Source organism: Buteo buteo, chromosome 1, assembly GCF_964188355.1.
Source record: "Buteo buteo chromosome 1, bButBut1.hap1.1, whole genome shotgun sequence".
Classification (NCBI taxonomy): domain Eukaryota; kingdom Metazoa; phylum Chordata; class Aves; order Accipitriformes; family Accipitridae; genus Buteo; species Buteo buteo.
The window spans coordinates 70244686-70262777 of record NC_134171.1 but is presented as its reverse complement, the minus strand read 5'-3'; the positions used below and the strand labels follow the sequence as shown (position 1 = coordinate 70262777).

The following is an 18092-nucleotide window of genomic DNA, read 5'->3' as shown; positions in this document are numbered from 1 at the left end:
GGCGGAGCCCGCCCGCAGGTGCCCGCGTGCAGCCGGTGGGGAGAGGCGGAGCTCGGCGCGCGCTGGGCGGGGCTTGCCTTTTGCCTTGCCTTGCCACCCCCGGGGGCTCCCTTCAGTGCTGTAGCCGGTGTGGGCCGGTAACGGCCCGGTCCCTCCCTCCCTCTCTCGCGGAGCGCCCCAGGATGAGGGTGGGAGATCCGGGGCAGCGGACACACCTCGCGCGTAACGCGCCTCTCACGGCGGCGGCGTCACCCGGAGATGGCGTCACCAACTGTCGCGCCCCCAGCGCGCGGACTGACGCCGCCAGTGCCGGGAGGCGCCGCTCTCTCTCTCTCTCGCTCGCTCTCTCTCTGAATGGACGCGCTCTCTCTATGGTGAGGCTCCCTTCTTTCCCCTCTTCTCTATGGTGCGCGCCCAGGCCCCTCCCTGCGGGGGCGGCGGCCATCTTGGCCGGGTGGCGGCGGCGGCGGGAGCACGTTGCGTGCCGGCCCGCGGGACGGGGGACGCGGTTCGCCGCTGCGGCCCGGCCGGGGAGCGGGGGCGCCTCGCTCTCTCCCCCATCTCCCGGTAAGCGGCCTCTGAGGGGGCGGGTGGGGGGGGGGGATACCGGCGTTCTCACACGGCGAGGGGGAGGGGAGGGGCCCCCTCCCCCTGCCGGGAGCCGCCGCCGGCTTTCCGTGCTGCCGGCTCTGTCCCCGCCGCCGGGCTGGGCCCGGGGGTCGGTTCTCCTCCTGCGGTGCCGGGGCCTGGGGCTTGCCCTCACCCACCGCGGGAGCGGGGCCGGCCGACCGCTCCTCGCCCGGGCCTCGAGGTCGGTGGCTCCCGGCCCGGCTGCGCCGAGCCGCCCTGAAGTCGTTGTCGTCGTCCCCCCGGCTCGAAGGGAGCCGGGCCGCACGCTCACTTGAGTCCGGGACTCGCTCCCGGCGTGGGCACGGCCCGGTCAGAAAGATGGGCCCGTGTGGGGTGGGTGGGAGGCCGTCCCTTCCTTCCCTGGCTGGCACTGCCCGCACATGCAGTGCGTCGTCTCTGGCCAGTTGCACGTCATCTTCCAGTGCTTTGCCTTTTTTTTTTTTTTTTTTTTTTTTGTTAGACGTTCTGTGCCGTGCAGCAGCAGCGGGGTGTAAGGAAAACGTTTCCTTCTGCGGCTGGGTTCAGCCGCAGGAACCGGTTTGGTGCGGGCTCCCTGCGCGGGCTCCTCGCGTTTTGGGGACCGGGGAAGGGAAACCCGGTATTTTACTCCTGTGAAAGCAGGGGACTTCCTCTGCTGGAGGAAAATGCCATGTTTTGCCTTATTTGGGGGGAAAGTTAATATCCACGTGCGTGCTTGTGTGGTGAGGAGATCAAGACTTCTTGCAGATTTGAGAAGGTCGTAGGATAAGGTTGGTTTTTTACAAGATACGTGTAAAAACTAAACAAAAACTCGGCAGGGCTTTTTTCTAGGACCGTGGTACTGTTTCCTCTCTGGAATGAACATAGTTACTTCACCTGCAAGTTCCTGTGAGAGTTTTCAAGTTCTAATTTAAGCTGCTCTGCTACAGAGTCTTAAACTCTAGTCCTAAACCAAGTGGTTGTGAAATACTTCTGTAATTTTCATGTGGTAGTTTGCTAATTTATGGGCTTATTCCCGTGCATTTTACTTCATGTTAAAAGGAAATATTAAAGATTGAGTGATAATTAATACTGTTCAGCACCAGCTAAACACACCCACTCGTTATGCTGCGTCAGTATATTTGACGCAGCATAACATATGCTTTTCATGTTAACATTATATTTATTTTCATATTCATGTAATGCCTTATGAGTAATATAATGAGTTAAGTACTGTAGGGAGGTTTGGGGCTTGTTTAAACTTCTTGTACGTTGTCTCAGTTTCTAAGATGTCAAAATCTTAAGCATAAACTAGTTCTTAATACTTAGTAGATTTCGTTTGTACTTGTAGCATTTACTGTTATATCTGCTTTGACACTTATAAATGCAGTGATCTCCCATATGCAGTTTGAAAATCTGTTCTTTGTCTTTAATTTAAATTTCTTTGGATATTCTAGTTCTTAACTTTCTTGTTCTTGTTATGGAGTGACTGTACGTAGTCCATTAGCAGTGGATTGAGAGGTAATTCTTGAGGTTAATTATTTTCAGAGGAAAGTGCAAATGCTACTCATTTTCACTTCTTTCCACAATATTTATCTTTGAGGTCTGATGCAATGTAATGTAGAAAATGTTAACTGCTTTTCTGCAAGGTAACTGAAGTATGGCTCAATTCTGAACGCAGATTTCGCCTTCACATCATTTAATTGAATTGTCTCTGGTTACGTTTCAGTCTTCATTTACTTTTTTTTATGTTTCTTTGTTTAAGTCTGAATAATTCAATGCAATTACAAATCCTTCTTGGTCACAATTGATGTAACTTAGTAAATTCTAATATAACTCTAATGCCTGTGAAAGAAATGAATATTGGTATTTCTTAATGCAAGTACATTACATTTGTTCTACAGACTGTACATAGCTGTTACCTTTTGTGACCGGTAGCAAGGGTTGCTTAACTGCTTTTTTTTTTTTCTCTTAATTTCTTCTGGAGTGTCAAAGATAGCAGCAGCTGTGTCAGAGAGCCTAAGAACACTGACTTAAAATGCTTGTGATAACGTGTTTTGTGTCTTATTTTTGGACATGTTTTAGTGTTTGTATTAAGTGTCATAATTGGACTTAATGGACAGCTTTTGGCTTCAATAAATGATACTGTTAAGGTCTTTAGAACTTTTAGAATTCCCTAATTGGAAATAATGCTTTACTCTGTAGTTAGTAACAAATTAATATTTTCGCACTTTGTTTTTGTTCTCTTCTTCTTGGTTTGGAAAGCAGAAATACAGACATGAACTTAAATGCTTCTGAATACCAGTTTCTCCTGCCCTTAAACTGCTGACTATACTTAACAATTACTGGTATGCTGTATTGTAGTGTATGCATATTGTATGTGTTGCTGACCTGTGTTCAGTGTACTGAGAATTCTGCTGTCTGCACCTTGAAATCAGGTGATCCTATTTCGTATGTTAAGTTAAATGCCACCAAAGTAACGGCATATAAAATACGTAACTTGAGTTCAGTCTGGTTTTGGACAGTGTTGTTTAATTTGCTCTAGACTGTCAGTTCTAAGTAGAAATTAGTATTTGCTCTTGTGGACAATTATCATCAGAGACGTTAGGACAGTCCTGGAGATATTGCAAAAGTGACAGAAGTCACTAATATTTTTTACTGAAAATGGTTTAAGACCACTGCAGGGTTTGGGATAAACTGACACTTCTATCATGTAGATGGGAGCAGGGAGGCATGAGTGAGTGTATGTCTCCATGCCAGTTCATTAGTTCTATTCCCCCCCACCAAGTACTGTTTAAATGCTTGGTGTGCTTACTTCTGTGGCCCCTTCAAAGCTCTTTACCACAGACAGGCACTTTCCCCATATAAGTAAGTTAAAAGAAAAAAAACAATCTTATGCTGTTTTATTACTTACCAACCACAGTCTGATTCAGCAGTGGGTAGTAGTGTTAACTTTAGCCTGATTATCCCACCAAGACTGGGTGGAAAGCTTGCAGAGGTAGGTGGCAATAACTGTTTCAAGCCATATTTGACTCAGTCTTTTAGAGCAAACCCCACCCCACACTCCCGCTTTAAGCCGAACACCAGACTGGAAGGGTGGATAGCTGAGGGGAGAGTTTGTCTGGTCTGCTATCTGTACTGCTCAGGCAGTAACCTCGACCAGAGGTTTGGGAGGTTGGGCAGGGGAGGCAAGCTCCTGAAGTATGGCAGCTTTGTCTTCTAGAGCATGCTTTTGTACCCCAAATAAATAGTTTACATGCTAGTTAGAGCTACGATCACTAGCAGGGAGAGCCTTGCCCAGAAGATAGGCAGTGTGGTCTGTCTGCTCAGGGTACTCAGTCACACAGGCGTCGTTGGAGAAATGGCTGACCCAGATTAGGCACTTCCCTTGGGAAATCAAAGAGAGAGTGAGTGATTCACCCCCAAATACTCTGTGCACTGCAAACTACAGGACTTCCGTGAAAAGCACTGGGACATGTTCCCAAAGAATGTATCTTTATTTGAAGCACTGACAAAAATCCAGTATTTGTCTCCTAGAACATTATTACCCTGACTCAAACATCCTTGTAGTTTTTAAGAATAAGACTTTCAGTTTCTTATTTTCTTAAGTAAGAAAAATGTATTAACATGAGAATTGCAAACCCATGATTCCATATGTCTGTTGGCCTGGTCTATGGATGTAATTGCAGTGTTCAGCCATACTTTGTCAATCTGGTCTGCCGATACAGAACTGTAAAATCACTTCTTAATTTTTTTAAAAAATATTCAATCGTTTATTGAAAACATCCAACTATGTTGTTAGGACTTTTTGGCTTAGGAAATGTTAAAAGAGTAAAGAAAAAAAATTGAAATATTAAAAGTAGAAACTGCCGCAGTAAGGTTGGAAGCATGACTAATAATTACGTTCATTTATATCTGATGAAGAATGTCTTTAGACATGAATTTAAAAATACTTTGGAAATTGAAAAGAGAAATAAGACTACCACTTTTAAAAGGAACCACTTAGAATATTCATAACTGTGTAATAATGGCTTTAAAGATACAATAGCATCTTCATTTCTGACCTTTGTTCCCTGTTAGATGCCAGTCTCTTCCTTTCTTCTGTGTTACAGTAGTGTCAGTAGGATTCCTTCCAACTAAAGTTCACAGGTGGGTTTAGGGGAAGATGGAGTATAACATGATGAATGTGCCATACACCTATTTTATTCCTGCTTCTCTCAGGAGATTGAAAGTCAAGACCTTTCTTCATATAATAGCCGTATGTAATAAACAGTCTCTAAACCACTGCAGGATACTTTAGTGGAGCAAAGATGAACTGGGCATCCAACAGAAAATACTTTCTTTAATAAGAAATGTTGGAATCCTTTTCCTGGAAGGAAGTGCACGTGCGGACGGTGTGGAAACCTGAAGTATTTCAAGACTCTGTCCCAGCTACGTCTTTGAACTACTGAAAAGTATTGCATTGAATTGAAATGATTTTGAATTGGCATGATCTGTAGGGCAGCCGTCACTTTATTTAGTGGTGTTGAACTGGAAATGCTTTGTACTTTATGGTCTTTCTTTAGACCTAAAAAAAAAAATAAATCTATTTGTCGTCTGTAATATCTTGTAAACTTCCGAGAGCCTCGTAATTCAGTTGTCTTTGTTCTGGAGTAGGAGCAAATAGAGGGAGCTGTCCTTATGTGTGTGTTGCTCATAGGAAGATAAAGTCATTATTACCGTTGTTCTCGGTACTATGTGTGAATATGGCAAAGGAAATATAAAAGCACTTAAAAATACATTCCACCTTTTTTTATCTTTCAAGACTTAAATTTAAAATTCTTTGTTCTTCCCTCCCTTCTGCTACAGTTGTTGACATAAATACCCAGTACCATCCAGTGCTTGTCAATGTGCATTAGAAATATCTAAGCAAGGGAAGAGACAGTTATGTAGAGGAACACAGGTAGTAATTTCACTTCTTCAAGTGCCTTGATTTGTGATTTCAAGAGTATTTAATTGTCTAGTACTCCGAGAGCTTATTCTTCTAAAAATAAAGTAATTTTTAAAGAATCTTGTTTATTTTTATTGGAACGTATTATAGACATTGATGCCATATTAGGAAATGCAGAATGTAAGTGTAGTTATTCCAATACTAGTGAAACTCAAGATAGAAGAATCAAACATCATCACGTATGTCTGTTCACATTGCCTGGATTACTTTTTTATATGCAGCTACAAATTTTCGCCTTGAAAACTGGTTTAAATTTTACACTATTTTAATCATTTGATGTACAATATTGCCATACAGTTTTCAAAAGGAATATTATAGCCAGATTCTTGGAGTAATAGTTGTAGTCATAATTTGACTTTACCAGACACTCTAGCATGAACAAGGTTACTTTACACAAAGCAGCTTGTGGAACTGAAATTTGCAGCAGTATAGGTTCTTCTGTTCTTAGTACAACATGCTTTTCTTGGAAACAAATACGTTCCCAGATATAATCACAGTTTTTATTTTACAGTGGAGAAATAGTAATGGAATGGAAAGCTGATGTTAAAGTTTCGTGCAGTTATTTACACATCAGTACCCTTACTACTTGTATCTGAGACTGCCCTGTTTGCCATCTTGCTTAAAAGGAAAAAAATTAAATCATTTTGCTTTTTTCATCTCTGAACTCTGGTAATAATAACTTCAGATATGTATGTTCTTCTCTGTGCTGTCAGTAATTATGTTATCTTTCGGATTTTTTTTTCTTAAGATCTGGAAGACTCCCACTGTTCCTCCTCATAATTAGTGTACGTGTTTAACCCTGAATTGTGCATTATGGCAGACAAATTAACAAGAATTGCTATTGTCAACCATGACAAGTGTAAGCCAAAGAAATGCCGTCAGGAATGCAAGAAGAGTTGTCCTGTGGTTCGAATGGGTAAGAGATGTAATTTAACAAAGTATTTAAGCAATTGGAGAAGTTTTAAATAATGTTCTATGAGAAGGAACTAGTTTTTTATAATTGCTAGTTTTTTGTTTTATCATTCATGCTTTCTTTCCTAAAGCCTTTAGAAGTATCACTTGAAAGCATAAACAATTCATAGTAATAATGCCACTTTTCAGATCTTTGGATGATCTGAAGCTTCAGTGAATGTTAATCAGTTACATGTTCCCCTGTGGAATTTAGTAGTACTGGCAAGAATTCTGATTCATCAGAAACTTTCTTGAGTTAATCTTATTCTTTTTCACCAGGAAAACTTTGCATAGAAGTCACATCACAGAGCAAAATAGCATGGATCTCAGAAACGCTTTGTATTGGTTGTGGTATTTGCATCAAGGTAAAAGTTAGGCTGCTGTATTTAAAGTGATAAAATCCCCTTATTATGCTATTATATTTAGTAATGCATGCTGTAACTTCAAAAGGCAATTTTGTTTCCCTGAATAATTAGACCTTGCTAACTGTTATTGTTTATAGAAAGTGAAGTACTATGTCAGTTTACTGAACTGGTTGGGTTGGAGGGTGTGGGTTGTAACTTTTTGTTTGTGGCTTTGATTTTCTTTGATTTTGTTTGTTTGTGGCTATGAACACCTAGCAGTAGAAAGATGTTTTTGTAAAAGAGCTAGAGAATACACGCAGTGTGCCTTATTTCTATTGTAGATGGACGGTCTAAATTGCTAACTATTTAATTTAAAAAATGTGGTATAGAACTTCTTGTTGAAATTGACTATGTAAATGAAAGTGAAGTAATTTGGTAAAAGTTCTTTTAAAAAGTACTTAAATGCACAACTGGGTGCACTACAGAACATAGCATTTTGTTAAATTGTTTGTGTGCACTAGTAATCTATAAAATTATTTCAATTACAGAAATGTCCTTTTGGAGCCTTGTCAATTGTTAACTTACCTAGCAACCTGGAGAAAGAAACAACGCATAGATATTGTGCCAATGCCTTCAAACTTCACAGGTATTTTATTTTTCAAATCAATGTTAAAAAAAAAAAATTTCAAAGTTTTTGATAGTCTAAACATAGTGCACATCAAGGTGTTCTTGGTTATTACCTCAGTAGTTTCCTTTTTGAATGTTAATTACTTTTTTCTTATGAAAACATATTATAATGAAATAAAATTATAGTTCTCATTGTACAGACCTTCTGTTTAAAGAACAGACTGCTCTTAAATCTTCCTTAGGATCTTCTGTTTTTACGGACTATTGATTTAACTTGAATTATATATTGGCAAGTTAATAAAGTAGGCTGGAATAATCAGAAAGTCTGAACACAGGTTGTAACATTTACTTTACCACCAGATGCTGGTGTCTAATGGCATTAATGTAATCCAGAGTTATCGATGTTGTGTACAGGTTGCCTATCCCTCGTCCAGGTGAAGTACTGGGATTGGTTGGAACCAATGGTATTGGAAAATCAACTGCCTTGAAAATTTTAGCAGGAAAACAGAAGCCAAATCTTGGAAAATATGATGTATGTATCAGCAATAAAATAGAGTTGGCATTATAGATAGCTGTGTTTATATTCTTTTTTTTTCTGCTGAATTTTCATGTCTGTGAATGCAATAGAATTTGCAAGGGCATTGGCACTTTCCTTATTAACAGCCAGTGACCTACTCCACACAGAAACAATAGTAGAAGGATGTCGTTAACAAAGGCTTTTTTGCAAATTCTATATATCTTTCAAGAAAGATAAGGATACTAATTATAATTGTAACTCACTAAAGATAAGTTTCAGGTTTCTGTCTTTAAGTCACACTTAAGGTTTTGGGTGTTTTGGTTTTTTTTATACCAGTCTTTTAAAATCTCAGCTTTTTTTCTGGCACAATTTACCTGTTCCCTATCAAGGGATTTAGGTAGCTCAAGTTTGGGAGTTTCTTCTCAGTTCAATATTGCTTTTGTCTGAACAGCTCTAGTGTCTATGAGCGCTTACCATGTATCCTTGTGATCTCTTAGGCTTTTTTATCTTTGATTCTTTTGAAGATGATCTTTTAATATGTTGTTATTGTACAGTGGGAAATATCTTCAACAACAACTTACACTTCAATACTGAGTTCTGAAAATCCTTAGTTTCTTTATATTGCTAGGTACTTAGAAATTTTGATAGCATTTTTTGAGAACCAGACATAGAACAACTTGTAATCTGCTGGTCTTTGTGGGATATCACAATCCATTTTCCTATGTATTTACACTAAGTCAAACTATGCAGCCAGCAAGCAAAATAATTTACAGAGGTTTGTTTACCTAGCAGTACTCCAAAGAGTGAACATTATTAGATAATACATAGATAATAACTATTGTGACTCTTCTTATCGGACAGTATTTCATTTATCACCTTCTCACCTTCAAATCACGCGGTGACACTTGAATTCCAATGCTTACTTTTGTCCTTCGGGAAGGACTTGTAGGAAGGAGTGTGTTCAAACTTTCTTCATCAGTTTCTTTACCTGAAAGAGTAATGTTTTAATAAATTGTTCGTTTCATGGCTGCCACTTAAAACTGCAAAGAAATAATCATTTCCCAGCTACATTTCCCATTCACTTTCAAGTTTCATTTATATTATTTTGTGGACTTCTTGTTTCAGGTGGTAGTATTGCAGAAATAGCAAAACTTTTGACTTTCTGAATGTGTACTTAATTGAATTACCATGCTTCCAAAATCAGACTTTCCTGTGAAGAGCCAAATCATTATGACCACAGAAACACGTGGTATGAATTGAATCTTCCATGTTGCTTCTGCTCTAAAACTTACGAAGCATTTCCTCTGTGTATTTGCTTGGTTTGGAAATATGGCTTTGTCACTCTGTTTCCGTACTGTTTACCATCAAAATAATTAACTCAGCACCATTCAGAGTAGTATGCTGTGTAAAACAAAACTGTACAAGTTGGGACATTTCCTGGGTGATTGCTCTGAACAGTTCCTTCTTTTTTTGGTCATTTTTCCTTTGTCGTCTTCTGTTTTCTTGGAAATGTTGCTAGAAGTGGAGAAAATGACCAGATTTTATTGCATCTTTTGTGCAAGTTGATTTTATCAATTCAACCCTTTTCCTTTGGATTGGCTGGATCAGATAGCTAATAAGTGCAGTTGCACTAATCCATACTATAATTTTCCCCATGAAGTAGTTTCACTCATAGCTTCTCAACTGTCTGAGGACAGTTTTGGATATCCTAGGTGCAAATTTAAAATGCTTTTTCTGGAAAGGGCTAGTGATAGTGCACCTGGAAAAAAAAAATCTAAACTTCTGCCTTCCATTTTGCAATTTTATAATTTTTTTTTTAATGGAAACTTTGCAGAGGCAACATAAGTTTGGTAACTAGCTTTTATCCAGGCTTTTTTTTAAATCTTGCAAGCATATTCTATTTGCTGTATTGATTGGAATTTTAAAATTAGATATTTTTGGTGATGTTTTTAGAATGGTGTAAGTAAACACAGGCTTTAATTTTGTCACAGGATCCACCTGACTGGCAAGAAATTTTGACTTATTTCCGAGGATCTGAATTACAAAATTATTTTACCAAGATCCTGGAAGATGACCTGAAAGCTATCATTAAACCTCAGTACGTGGACCAGATCCCTAAAGCTGCAAAGGTGAGAAATTTCGTCAGCTAATAGAAAGCTGGGAACTTCTCCTGTAGTACTTCTCTTGTGTTTAAAGATTTTATTTAGCAGCATAATTCAATGTCAAAAATCCACTACTGTCTGAAATTTTTCATGTTGAAATAATGTTTTGGGGTTTTTATTATTTAATGTGCAGGGAACAGTGGGATCAATTCTGGATAGGAAGGATGAAACTAAGACGCAAACTGTTGTATGTCAGCAGCTTGGTAAGTAATTTTGTAAAGTCAAACTTCAAAGCATTTGAGAAATTCCTATTTACTGAAAAAATAAAGTTACTACTAATGTAGTAGTAGATAGTAGATTTTAAATTATACCAATTTACTTTTTTTCTCTTTTTTTTTTTAAAGATGCTTTAGTTTAAAGCCTAGGGCTTGCTGTAAACATATCTGAACCAATGCAGTCTAGTGGCAAAGGCAACAGAATCTAATGCAGTTTCTGTTTCATGGTAGAAAGTGTTTCATTTTTAAATCTGGAAAAATTCCAGCTACCATCTGCTGCTCTTGCTTGCTTACAACTCTGGCAAAATCTTGGCATCCTTTCTTGTGAGAAGCATTGCATATGGAAAATATTGATCTAAGTACAAAAAAACCTTTTTTCTTTTTTTTTTCTTTTTTTTTTTTTTTTTTTAACCAAAAAAAGCTGTATATAGCTAATTATAATGGGAGTAATACTGACTTCTGAGTCAATTCTGACAATAGACTTCTGAGAACAATGCAGTTAAGAAGAACATCTGCATAGTCCAGCCCTGGTAATCTTTTGTAGGTGTTTTGAATTGAGTTGTTACTAAATATAGGTGTTAATTTAGGTGTCACTAAATTAAGAATAGGATTCTTTTTTGTAGATCTGGGTGGTAAAGGTGGGGCTGCATTATGCCACCAAGAGCGTGGTCTTTGGGTCCCGCTTAACTTGCTAGTGAAACTATATTCTTGAAATGTGTATTCTGATGAGAAAATACTGGCTTGGCTCATTTGCTGTAACGTTTGGGGGACTTGATTTTCCTGAAAATCAGAACTCTTCAGCCAGGTCTAACAAGAAACGCTTTTAAAACTGGTAGAGTTTCTTTTTAGGGCCAGAAATCTTTACCAAATACATGGTGGAAAAACAAATAGAAATGTAATCCTTCTGGATGATAAGAAGGAGCCATACAAATTAATCAGCTAATGCTGCAGAGAAGCTGTAACTTGCTGTGACTTAGAAATAGCATTATGATACTTCTATATAAACTGAACACTTATTTTACTTCTTTCTGTTTTTTTCCTCTGTGTAGGATGTCTGCTGTGATTATACATGTTTCTGTAGGTAATAAAAACATGAATTGTTCTGTTGGCTGTAACATATCTAAAATTAACCACTTATTTGCAGACTTAACCCATCTGAAAGAAAGAAATGTTGAGGACCTTTCAGGAGGAGAACTTCAGAGATTTGCTTGTGCAGTTGTTTGCATTCAGAAGGCTGATATGTATGTTTCGTTTACTTCTGTTACACATTGCTTCTATTAATCTGTCTCAGAATATGGTCCTCTAATCTACATTTGTTGTTAGAAACACTACTTTAGTTTTAATATTTAAACAAAAGGATTTTTAAAAAAAAATATTTTTACCAACTCAGCAGCCAAGATCCATATTTGCTCCATATATAATCCCTGGGGTTTTTATGCTTTAATTTATCTGACTGGAAATAGCTAATTTCAGAGGCCAATGATAATTTTCAGCATTACAACTTCATAACCTTTCCCGAATCCTACATAAATGTATCCTGTTTGACAGCGTACCTCGCTTAGCCTCTCTGAATAAGAAATGGACAGATCCTTCCCCACCTCTGGGGATTCGTGTCCCTCTTCTCCTGTGTTGCAACCACGAAATTACTGTCTAGTCTATGCTGTTTCCTGACTCCTTGGGACAAAGAAAGCAAGATCATAAGAGTTATGGGGGTTTGGTTTTTTTGTTTTGCTTTGATTTTTCTTTAATTGTTTTGTTTGGGTTGCAGAGTTTTTGGTTGGTGCAGTGGGTTTTCTTGTTTGTTGTTTTGGTTTTCTCTTTTGGAAGATGTCCTTCTTCCAGTCTCCTAAAGTATTTTTGTGCTTTTCGGTTCATGTTAAATTTAAGCTGAATCAGAACTGAGTGCACAGGATTCCTAACTGATTGCTGATTTCTCGTAACATTTGATAACTTTGTCAGAGCTTTTGGCAAAGTAATACTTAACTCGAACCGTTTAACAATTTCACGTGACAGTTATCAGAGATTCAAGGCAGGTGTCAGTACATAATTCCCATTTTTGTCTCAATATAAATAATTTTTTATTTCTGTGTATTTAATGATTGAAATGTTAGTATTAGATTTGAATATGTAGAAAGCTTGCACTCATTAAGACTTCATTCTTTCTTTTGGGGCTAGCTTCATGTTTGATGAGCCTTCTAGCTACCTAGATGTCAAGCAACGCTTGAAGGCTGCCATTACTATTCGATCCCTAATAAACCCTGACAGGTAAATACAAACTTTAAACATTCTGCTAGACTGTAATAACAAGTGACTGTTTCCAGAGGGAAGAAGAAACATCCAGTCCATCTCCCTAGAGCGCCGACTTCTCAGTATGGTACTATTAGATGTTTAAAATACTCTAAGTCAGTAATATTGTATTCCTTTGCATTTTGTAAAATTAGTTCCTATAGTTTCTGTACTGTTTCAGCATTGGGGTAAATTTTATGATAAAGTGAAAATATAGGTGGTTATTTTTCACCTGAATATTGCTGTTCCATCCCCTTCTCACAAAGATTTTTTTTTTTTCTTAAAATGTGCTAAGTATTTTTTGCTCCAGTCAGTCAATATCCTTCCATTTACTGTACATAAAGAAGCTGCCAGTTTACACTGAAGATGGACTTTCAACTTGTCATTCACACTATCTGTTTATTGGACAGTTTAAAAAAAAATGCTTATCAGAGATTTGAACTCTTTTATTTAGTGTAAAGCTAAGAAACCGTACTAAATGAAAATCAGGTTGATAGCTTTTGCTTATGCAAGACTAGACTAAGAAAGAAAGAAAAAATGTTTTGTATTGAAGTATAAAAGCATCTCTCTGGCTCTATTTTTCAGGTACATTATTGTTGTAGAGCATGATCTAAGTGTGTTAGATTATCTCTCTGACTTTATCTGCTGCCTGTATGGTGTGCCAAGTGCTTATGGTGTTGTTACTATGCCTTTCAGCGTAAGAGAAGGTAATTCTTGCCATATTTCTCTTTTTAAACATACCAAAAAAAATTCTGTGGAAGAAAAAAAATGTGCCAAAATGCTAGTTGTCTATTATGTGAACACGTCCTCCTCCTGTTACAGTTCAGTAACTAAAAAAATACTGGTTTAGTTTGTGCAGAATTTCTGTTTTACATGATCGTAAATTTGTAACTCAACCCAAAAGTCTTAATTATGAAATGCCCTTTGTCTCTTGCTATGGACATAATTTTGATACTTGCAGGTGTTTTGTAAACAGTGTGGAGTTACACAAAAGACCCTATAAATAGTAGAGAAAGGGCAGGAGACAGTTTGCACAGTACAGAGGTACGTAGTGTTCAACTGAATTGACTACACTTGTAGCACTGAGACTCAGTAATAAATGTTTTTGTGAGAATGGGTCCAACAGCAGTAGTTTCTTTAAACCGTACACACATTACTAATACTAGGTTTTCAGTAAGAGCTTCTATATCCTTCCTGTAATTTCAGTAAGGTTTTTCTTCATTCAGTTTGCATAAGGTATATGCTTTCAAATAGGAGGTTTTGTTGCTTCTCTTAACATGCCATTTAAAATCCAATGTTCTCCTTATCTGATTGGAATTTACAGCCAAGAATTGAAATTCATCTTGTCTTGCTTTGTTGTAGACCTTTTTTAATGATCTTTTTCCTCCTTTCATAGGCATAAACATTTTCTTAGATGGCTATGTTCCAACAGAAAATCTAAGGTTTCGAGATGCATCTCTGGTATTTAAAGTGGCTGAGACAGCTAATGAAGAAGAAGTTAAAAAGATGTGTATGTACAAATATCCTGGAATGAAAAAAAAGATGGGAGAATTTGAACTATCCATAGTAGCTGGAGAATTCACTGATTCTGAAATTATGGTGATGTTAGGGGAAAATGGTAAGTGCAATTCTTGTTGGAAACAGCTTCTACAGCCTGAAATATGTTCCTGAAGCCTTTTTTCAGTCTGGGAGCCAGGCTTCAAAATTACTGGTTTTGAGTCAGGTTGAACTGCTTGTTTTCTAGTGAAGATGTCACGCCATGAGCTTGCTCTCTAAATAGCGGGAACTTGAAGTTATTGAATGTTAGTGATGTCATGGTGTTTGTCTGTTACCCCATTTTAAGAACTTAGATTGGCAGGATGATGATTGACCTGGTGAGCTTAGCCACAAGTCTAGACTACTGTAGCTTTAGATGTCTCTTCCATTTGAAAAAGCAAGTAGTAGCAGGTGCTGCTTGCTGGAAGTGAATATAGGAATTCTCAAAGCAGTCTAATTTTTTTTTTGTGTCAGTGACTTAATTGTTAATTGTTAGAGGTCTAAGTTACTAAAAAGTCTGAAGTAATATGTAACTTGCATTTTATTTTAGGAACTGGCAAAACTACATTTATCCGAATGCTTGCAGGAAGACTTACGCCTGATGAAGGAGGTAGTGCTTAATACCTTAGTTGAAACCTATTTTGAAGATACTGGAAAGGCTCTTGTTTCCATTATAAATTTTATCTTTTTACAGGTGAGGTCCCGGTTCTAAATGTCAGCTACAAACCACAGAAGATCAGTCCTAAATCTACAGTACGTTTTAAGCCTTATTTATTAAGTATTGTGTTTGCTATAAAAAGCACGTTCTTACTACACAGGTAGAATTTCTTTATGCCTGGAACAAAAAGCTCTATTAATTCTATTCTTGTTTTCTTGTGGTGTGGTGCATGAAACTGAGTGGCAGCCTTTTTCTTTTAATAGGGAAGTGTCCGTCAGCTACTGCATGAGAAGATCAGAGATGCCTATACGCACCCCCAGTTTGTAACTGATGTAATGAAGCCTCTTCAGATAGAAAATATCATTGACCAGGAGGTACTGATTGCCTTAGACAACATCTTAACTTTTCTTCTTTAATTCTCTACCTGTACCTGAACTAAATATGGCCTTATTCCCTCTCTGCCCCAATAGGTTCAAACATTGTCTGGTGGTGAGTTGCAGCGTGTTGCATTAGCTCTTTGTCTTGGTAAACCTGCGGATGTCTACCTAATTGATGAACCTTCAGCATATTTGGACTCTGAACAACGTCTAATGGCTGCTAGAGTCATTAAACGGTAAAGTATACATGATGGGGAAAAAGACCTGAAATTTTCAGTAGTTTCACAGTAAGTTTACATTCAGCTCTCATTTTTTTTATTTCTGTTTCAGTTTCATTCTCCACGCTAAAAAAACAGCTTTTGTGGTAGAACATGATTTTATCATGGCTACGTATCTTGCCGATCGTGTGATTGTTTTTGATGGCATTCCTTCCAAGAACACACTTGCGAACAGGTAAGAGACTTGTTTGGATTAGTAAGCAAGATAAAAGAGGACAACATAGAAATAAATTGTTTATCAGAAGCATCAACAAAAATAGGGAGGTGAAGCATCCTTGCCTATGGAAATTTAAGCTACGTTTAAAGTTACCCAGGAGTGTCTTGGGAGTTCTGGCTTTTGTTTTGAAGCAAGCAAAAGAAAATGGGATTGACCCATACTTAGAGGCTGCCTAGACACAGAGTTGGGGCGTAGTTGGAGGATGTAATCAAGCCCTCAAAAAATAGCCCAGCTCCTGGCTTAAACTAGCCTTAAGCAACCACACACCAATTAAATTACAATCAGAGGAGAACAAGTAAGTGGCATCAATTGCGAGGAATGAAAAAGGGCCAACTGTAAACTAAGTATGCTTATGGAAGTAACTTTCAGCTGTATTAAAAGCAAGCGAAGGGTAAATGTATGTAAATATTGAAGTGCAAGGCTTGACAGCAACATAGAATGTACACCATCTGATTTTACTCTTTCAAAGCTGTCCCTTTTGGTACATCTACTTTTGTTCCTTTAAATAATTTCATGTAAATTAGAGACTTTTTGAGGAGCAGCCTTACTAGAAACCAGGCTTTTAGAACAGTGTAATTACCAAGTACTTAATGTGAGCCAGAAGAAGTAAACACACTGGTCTAGCAATGTTGTTTACTGTGTTTACAACACAGTGCTAGCCTAGTTTTGATGGTATTCCTTCTAAGAACACACTTGTTTGAATTAAAAAATCATGATCATGTAACTGTTTCTCAGCATCCATGTATGTTATGGTCTTTATTGCATCTTGCTAATGGTGCCACTCTTGGGGTTTTTTTCTCTTTGAATGTAAATAACTCAGTGTGCTAGCACACCCACGTACAGATACAAAGTAAAACGAACAAGTCTGAAGACTTGTAGTGCCATGCTGAGATACTGCTCAAAGATGAGAGTAGCAGTTATGACTTTATCTGAGACATAACTGATTGAAAGTGTAGCCCATCCTAGTATGTCAAATACAGATCACACTTGTGTTACCAGATTTGAATGAGCTTAGGATGGAGATCAAAGCTGCCTGTAATCTGCATAGTATAGAACTTCTGAAAATTTAGCTGGAATGTTCTCTCTTAACAGTCCACAGACTCTGTTGGCCGGAATGAATAAGTTTTTATCCCAGCTTGAAATCACTTTTAGAAGAGACCCCAACAATTACAGACCAAGAATAAACAAACTCAATTCAATCAAGGTAAGAGAGAAGCACTTTTACAGTAAAGTAGCTATGACTGTTTAATATAAAGCCAGGTTTTAAAACAAGGAACAAAATGAAGACTAACGTGGTAGTTTTGCTGTGCTGGAAAAACAGCATGTGAAATGAGTAGTAAGAGTAATAAGGAAACGAGTATAAGCAAGTGTCTTTTATTTCAACTGTGTTCAAGTCTGCCAAAGACTACTTCAGGTAACATTCACCTTTTTTCTCTTCCCAAGGATGTGGAACAAAAGAAGAGTGGAAACTACTTTTTCCTGGATGACTAAATGTTGAATCTGAGCATCTTTGTAACTGGCATATAGGAATGCATATTGGAATCTAAATATTTGCAGATGAGAAGGCTCAAATCAGGTTTTAGAACACTTCATCGTTTGGAGCTTAAACTCTTGCTGCGTGTAACATCCAAGACCAGTAGCAGTGTAAATCCTAGTCTGAGTAAAACTGCCACTTTCTATATTTTGGTGACACAGCCCTATTTTCAGTGTAATAATTTCAAAATAGACCATCTCAAAATTGCACGAGTCTCCAGATTTTTCAAAATTTAAGGGAGGTTTTCAATTCAATATATCCTACTCACATACCAAGTACTGACTGCACTTCTTCATTTTAAAAACTTTGAAGCTGTTCTCTGCATAAGAGGGAGGCTTACCAAGAACGTCAAGCTACAGAAATGACTATTTTAAAAAGGCCGAATCTCTGATGAGCGTTTCATAAATAAATATCCTCCTAACTTACAGCTCTTCTGTGACACAGTGCAAAAATTCTTGAATTACTAATTCAAAAGTGTGTATATGATGTTGTCATGCACACTTTTTCTCATACTGTAGAAAGGAACACACAAAAGATGGAGTACAAACTACATATAACAATATAAAGGAAGAGTTCTACACCTTTTTCAGTCATCTGTCCCTGTGCATCTTTGCAGACCTAGTTACAGAAGAATAAACATAAATAAAGTACTAAAATCCTTTCATCTTCTGTAACTTAAACCTGCATAGAAGGTTAGAAGAAGAAAGGTTAAGGGCTTTTTTTTCCAGTTGCTTGTTCTACAAACTCGACAGTATACATAGGAAGTAGGTTTTCGAGTAATAAAAGCCATGTGTTTCACAGAGTACTGACAC

General features: G+C 38.0%; 2 protein-coding genes across 5 annotated transcripts in view; one reads left to right on the top strand and one right to left on the bottom strand.

Annotated features, from left to right (window-relative positions):
• Positions 1-352, bottom strand: part of ANAPC10 (anaphase promoting complex subunit 10) — a 39672-nt gene extending 39320 nt beyond the window's left edge. The window contains exon 1 of one of the 3 annotated variants that reach the window (XM_075035504.1): positions 216-352. The gene's annotated coding sequence lies outside the window, so the exon portion shown is untranslated. Of the gene's footprint in view, positions 1-77 lie in introns of all 3 variants that reach the window. The other 2 variants (XM_075035511.1, XM_075035486.1) reach the window with 2 other exon arrangements.
• On the top strand, positions 256-17487 carry ABCE1 (ATP binding cassette subfamily E member 1). 2 transcript variants are annotated; one of them, XM_075035402.1, is made up of 18 exons: positions 256-374; positions 6327-6494; positions 6809-6894; positions 7422-7519; positions 7915-8032; positions 10009-10146; positions 10313-10382; positions 11539-11635; positions 12570-12659; positions 13266-13387; positions 14077-14298; positions 14767-14826; positions 14911-14969; positions 15138-15248; positions 15345-15487; positions 15582-15704; positions 16839-16950; positions 17190-17487. In XM_075035402.1, the coding sequence occupies exons 2-18, from the start codon at positions 6392-6394 to the stop codon at positions 17235-17237; spliced, it is 1800 nt and encodes a 599-aa protein (XP_074891503.1). In that variant the 5' UTR covers positions 256-374; positions 6327-6391; the 3' UTR covers positions 17238-17487. The 2 variants fall into 2 exon arrangements, with proteins under 2 accessions (XP_074891503.1, XP_074891494.1); XM_075035393.1 differs by lacking the exon at positions 256-374 and adding an exon at positions 412-567.
• Positions 17488-18092: the final 605 nt, after the last annotated feature.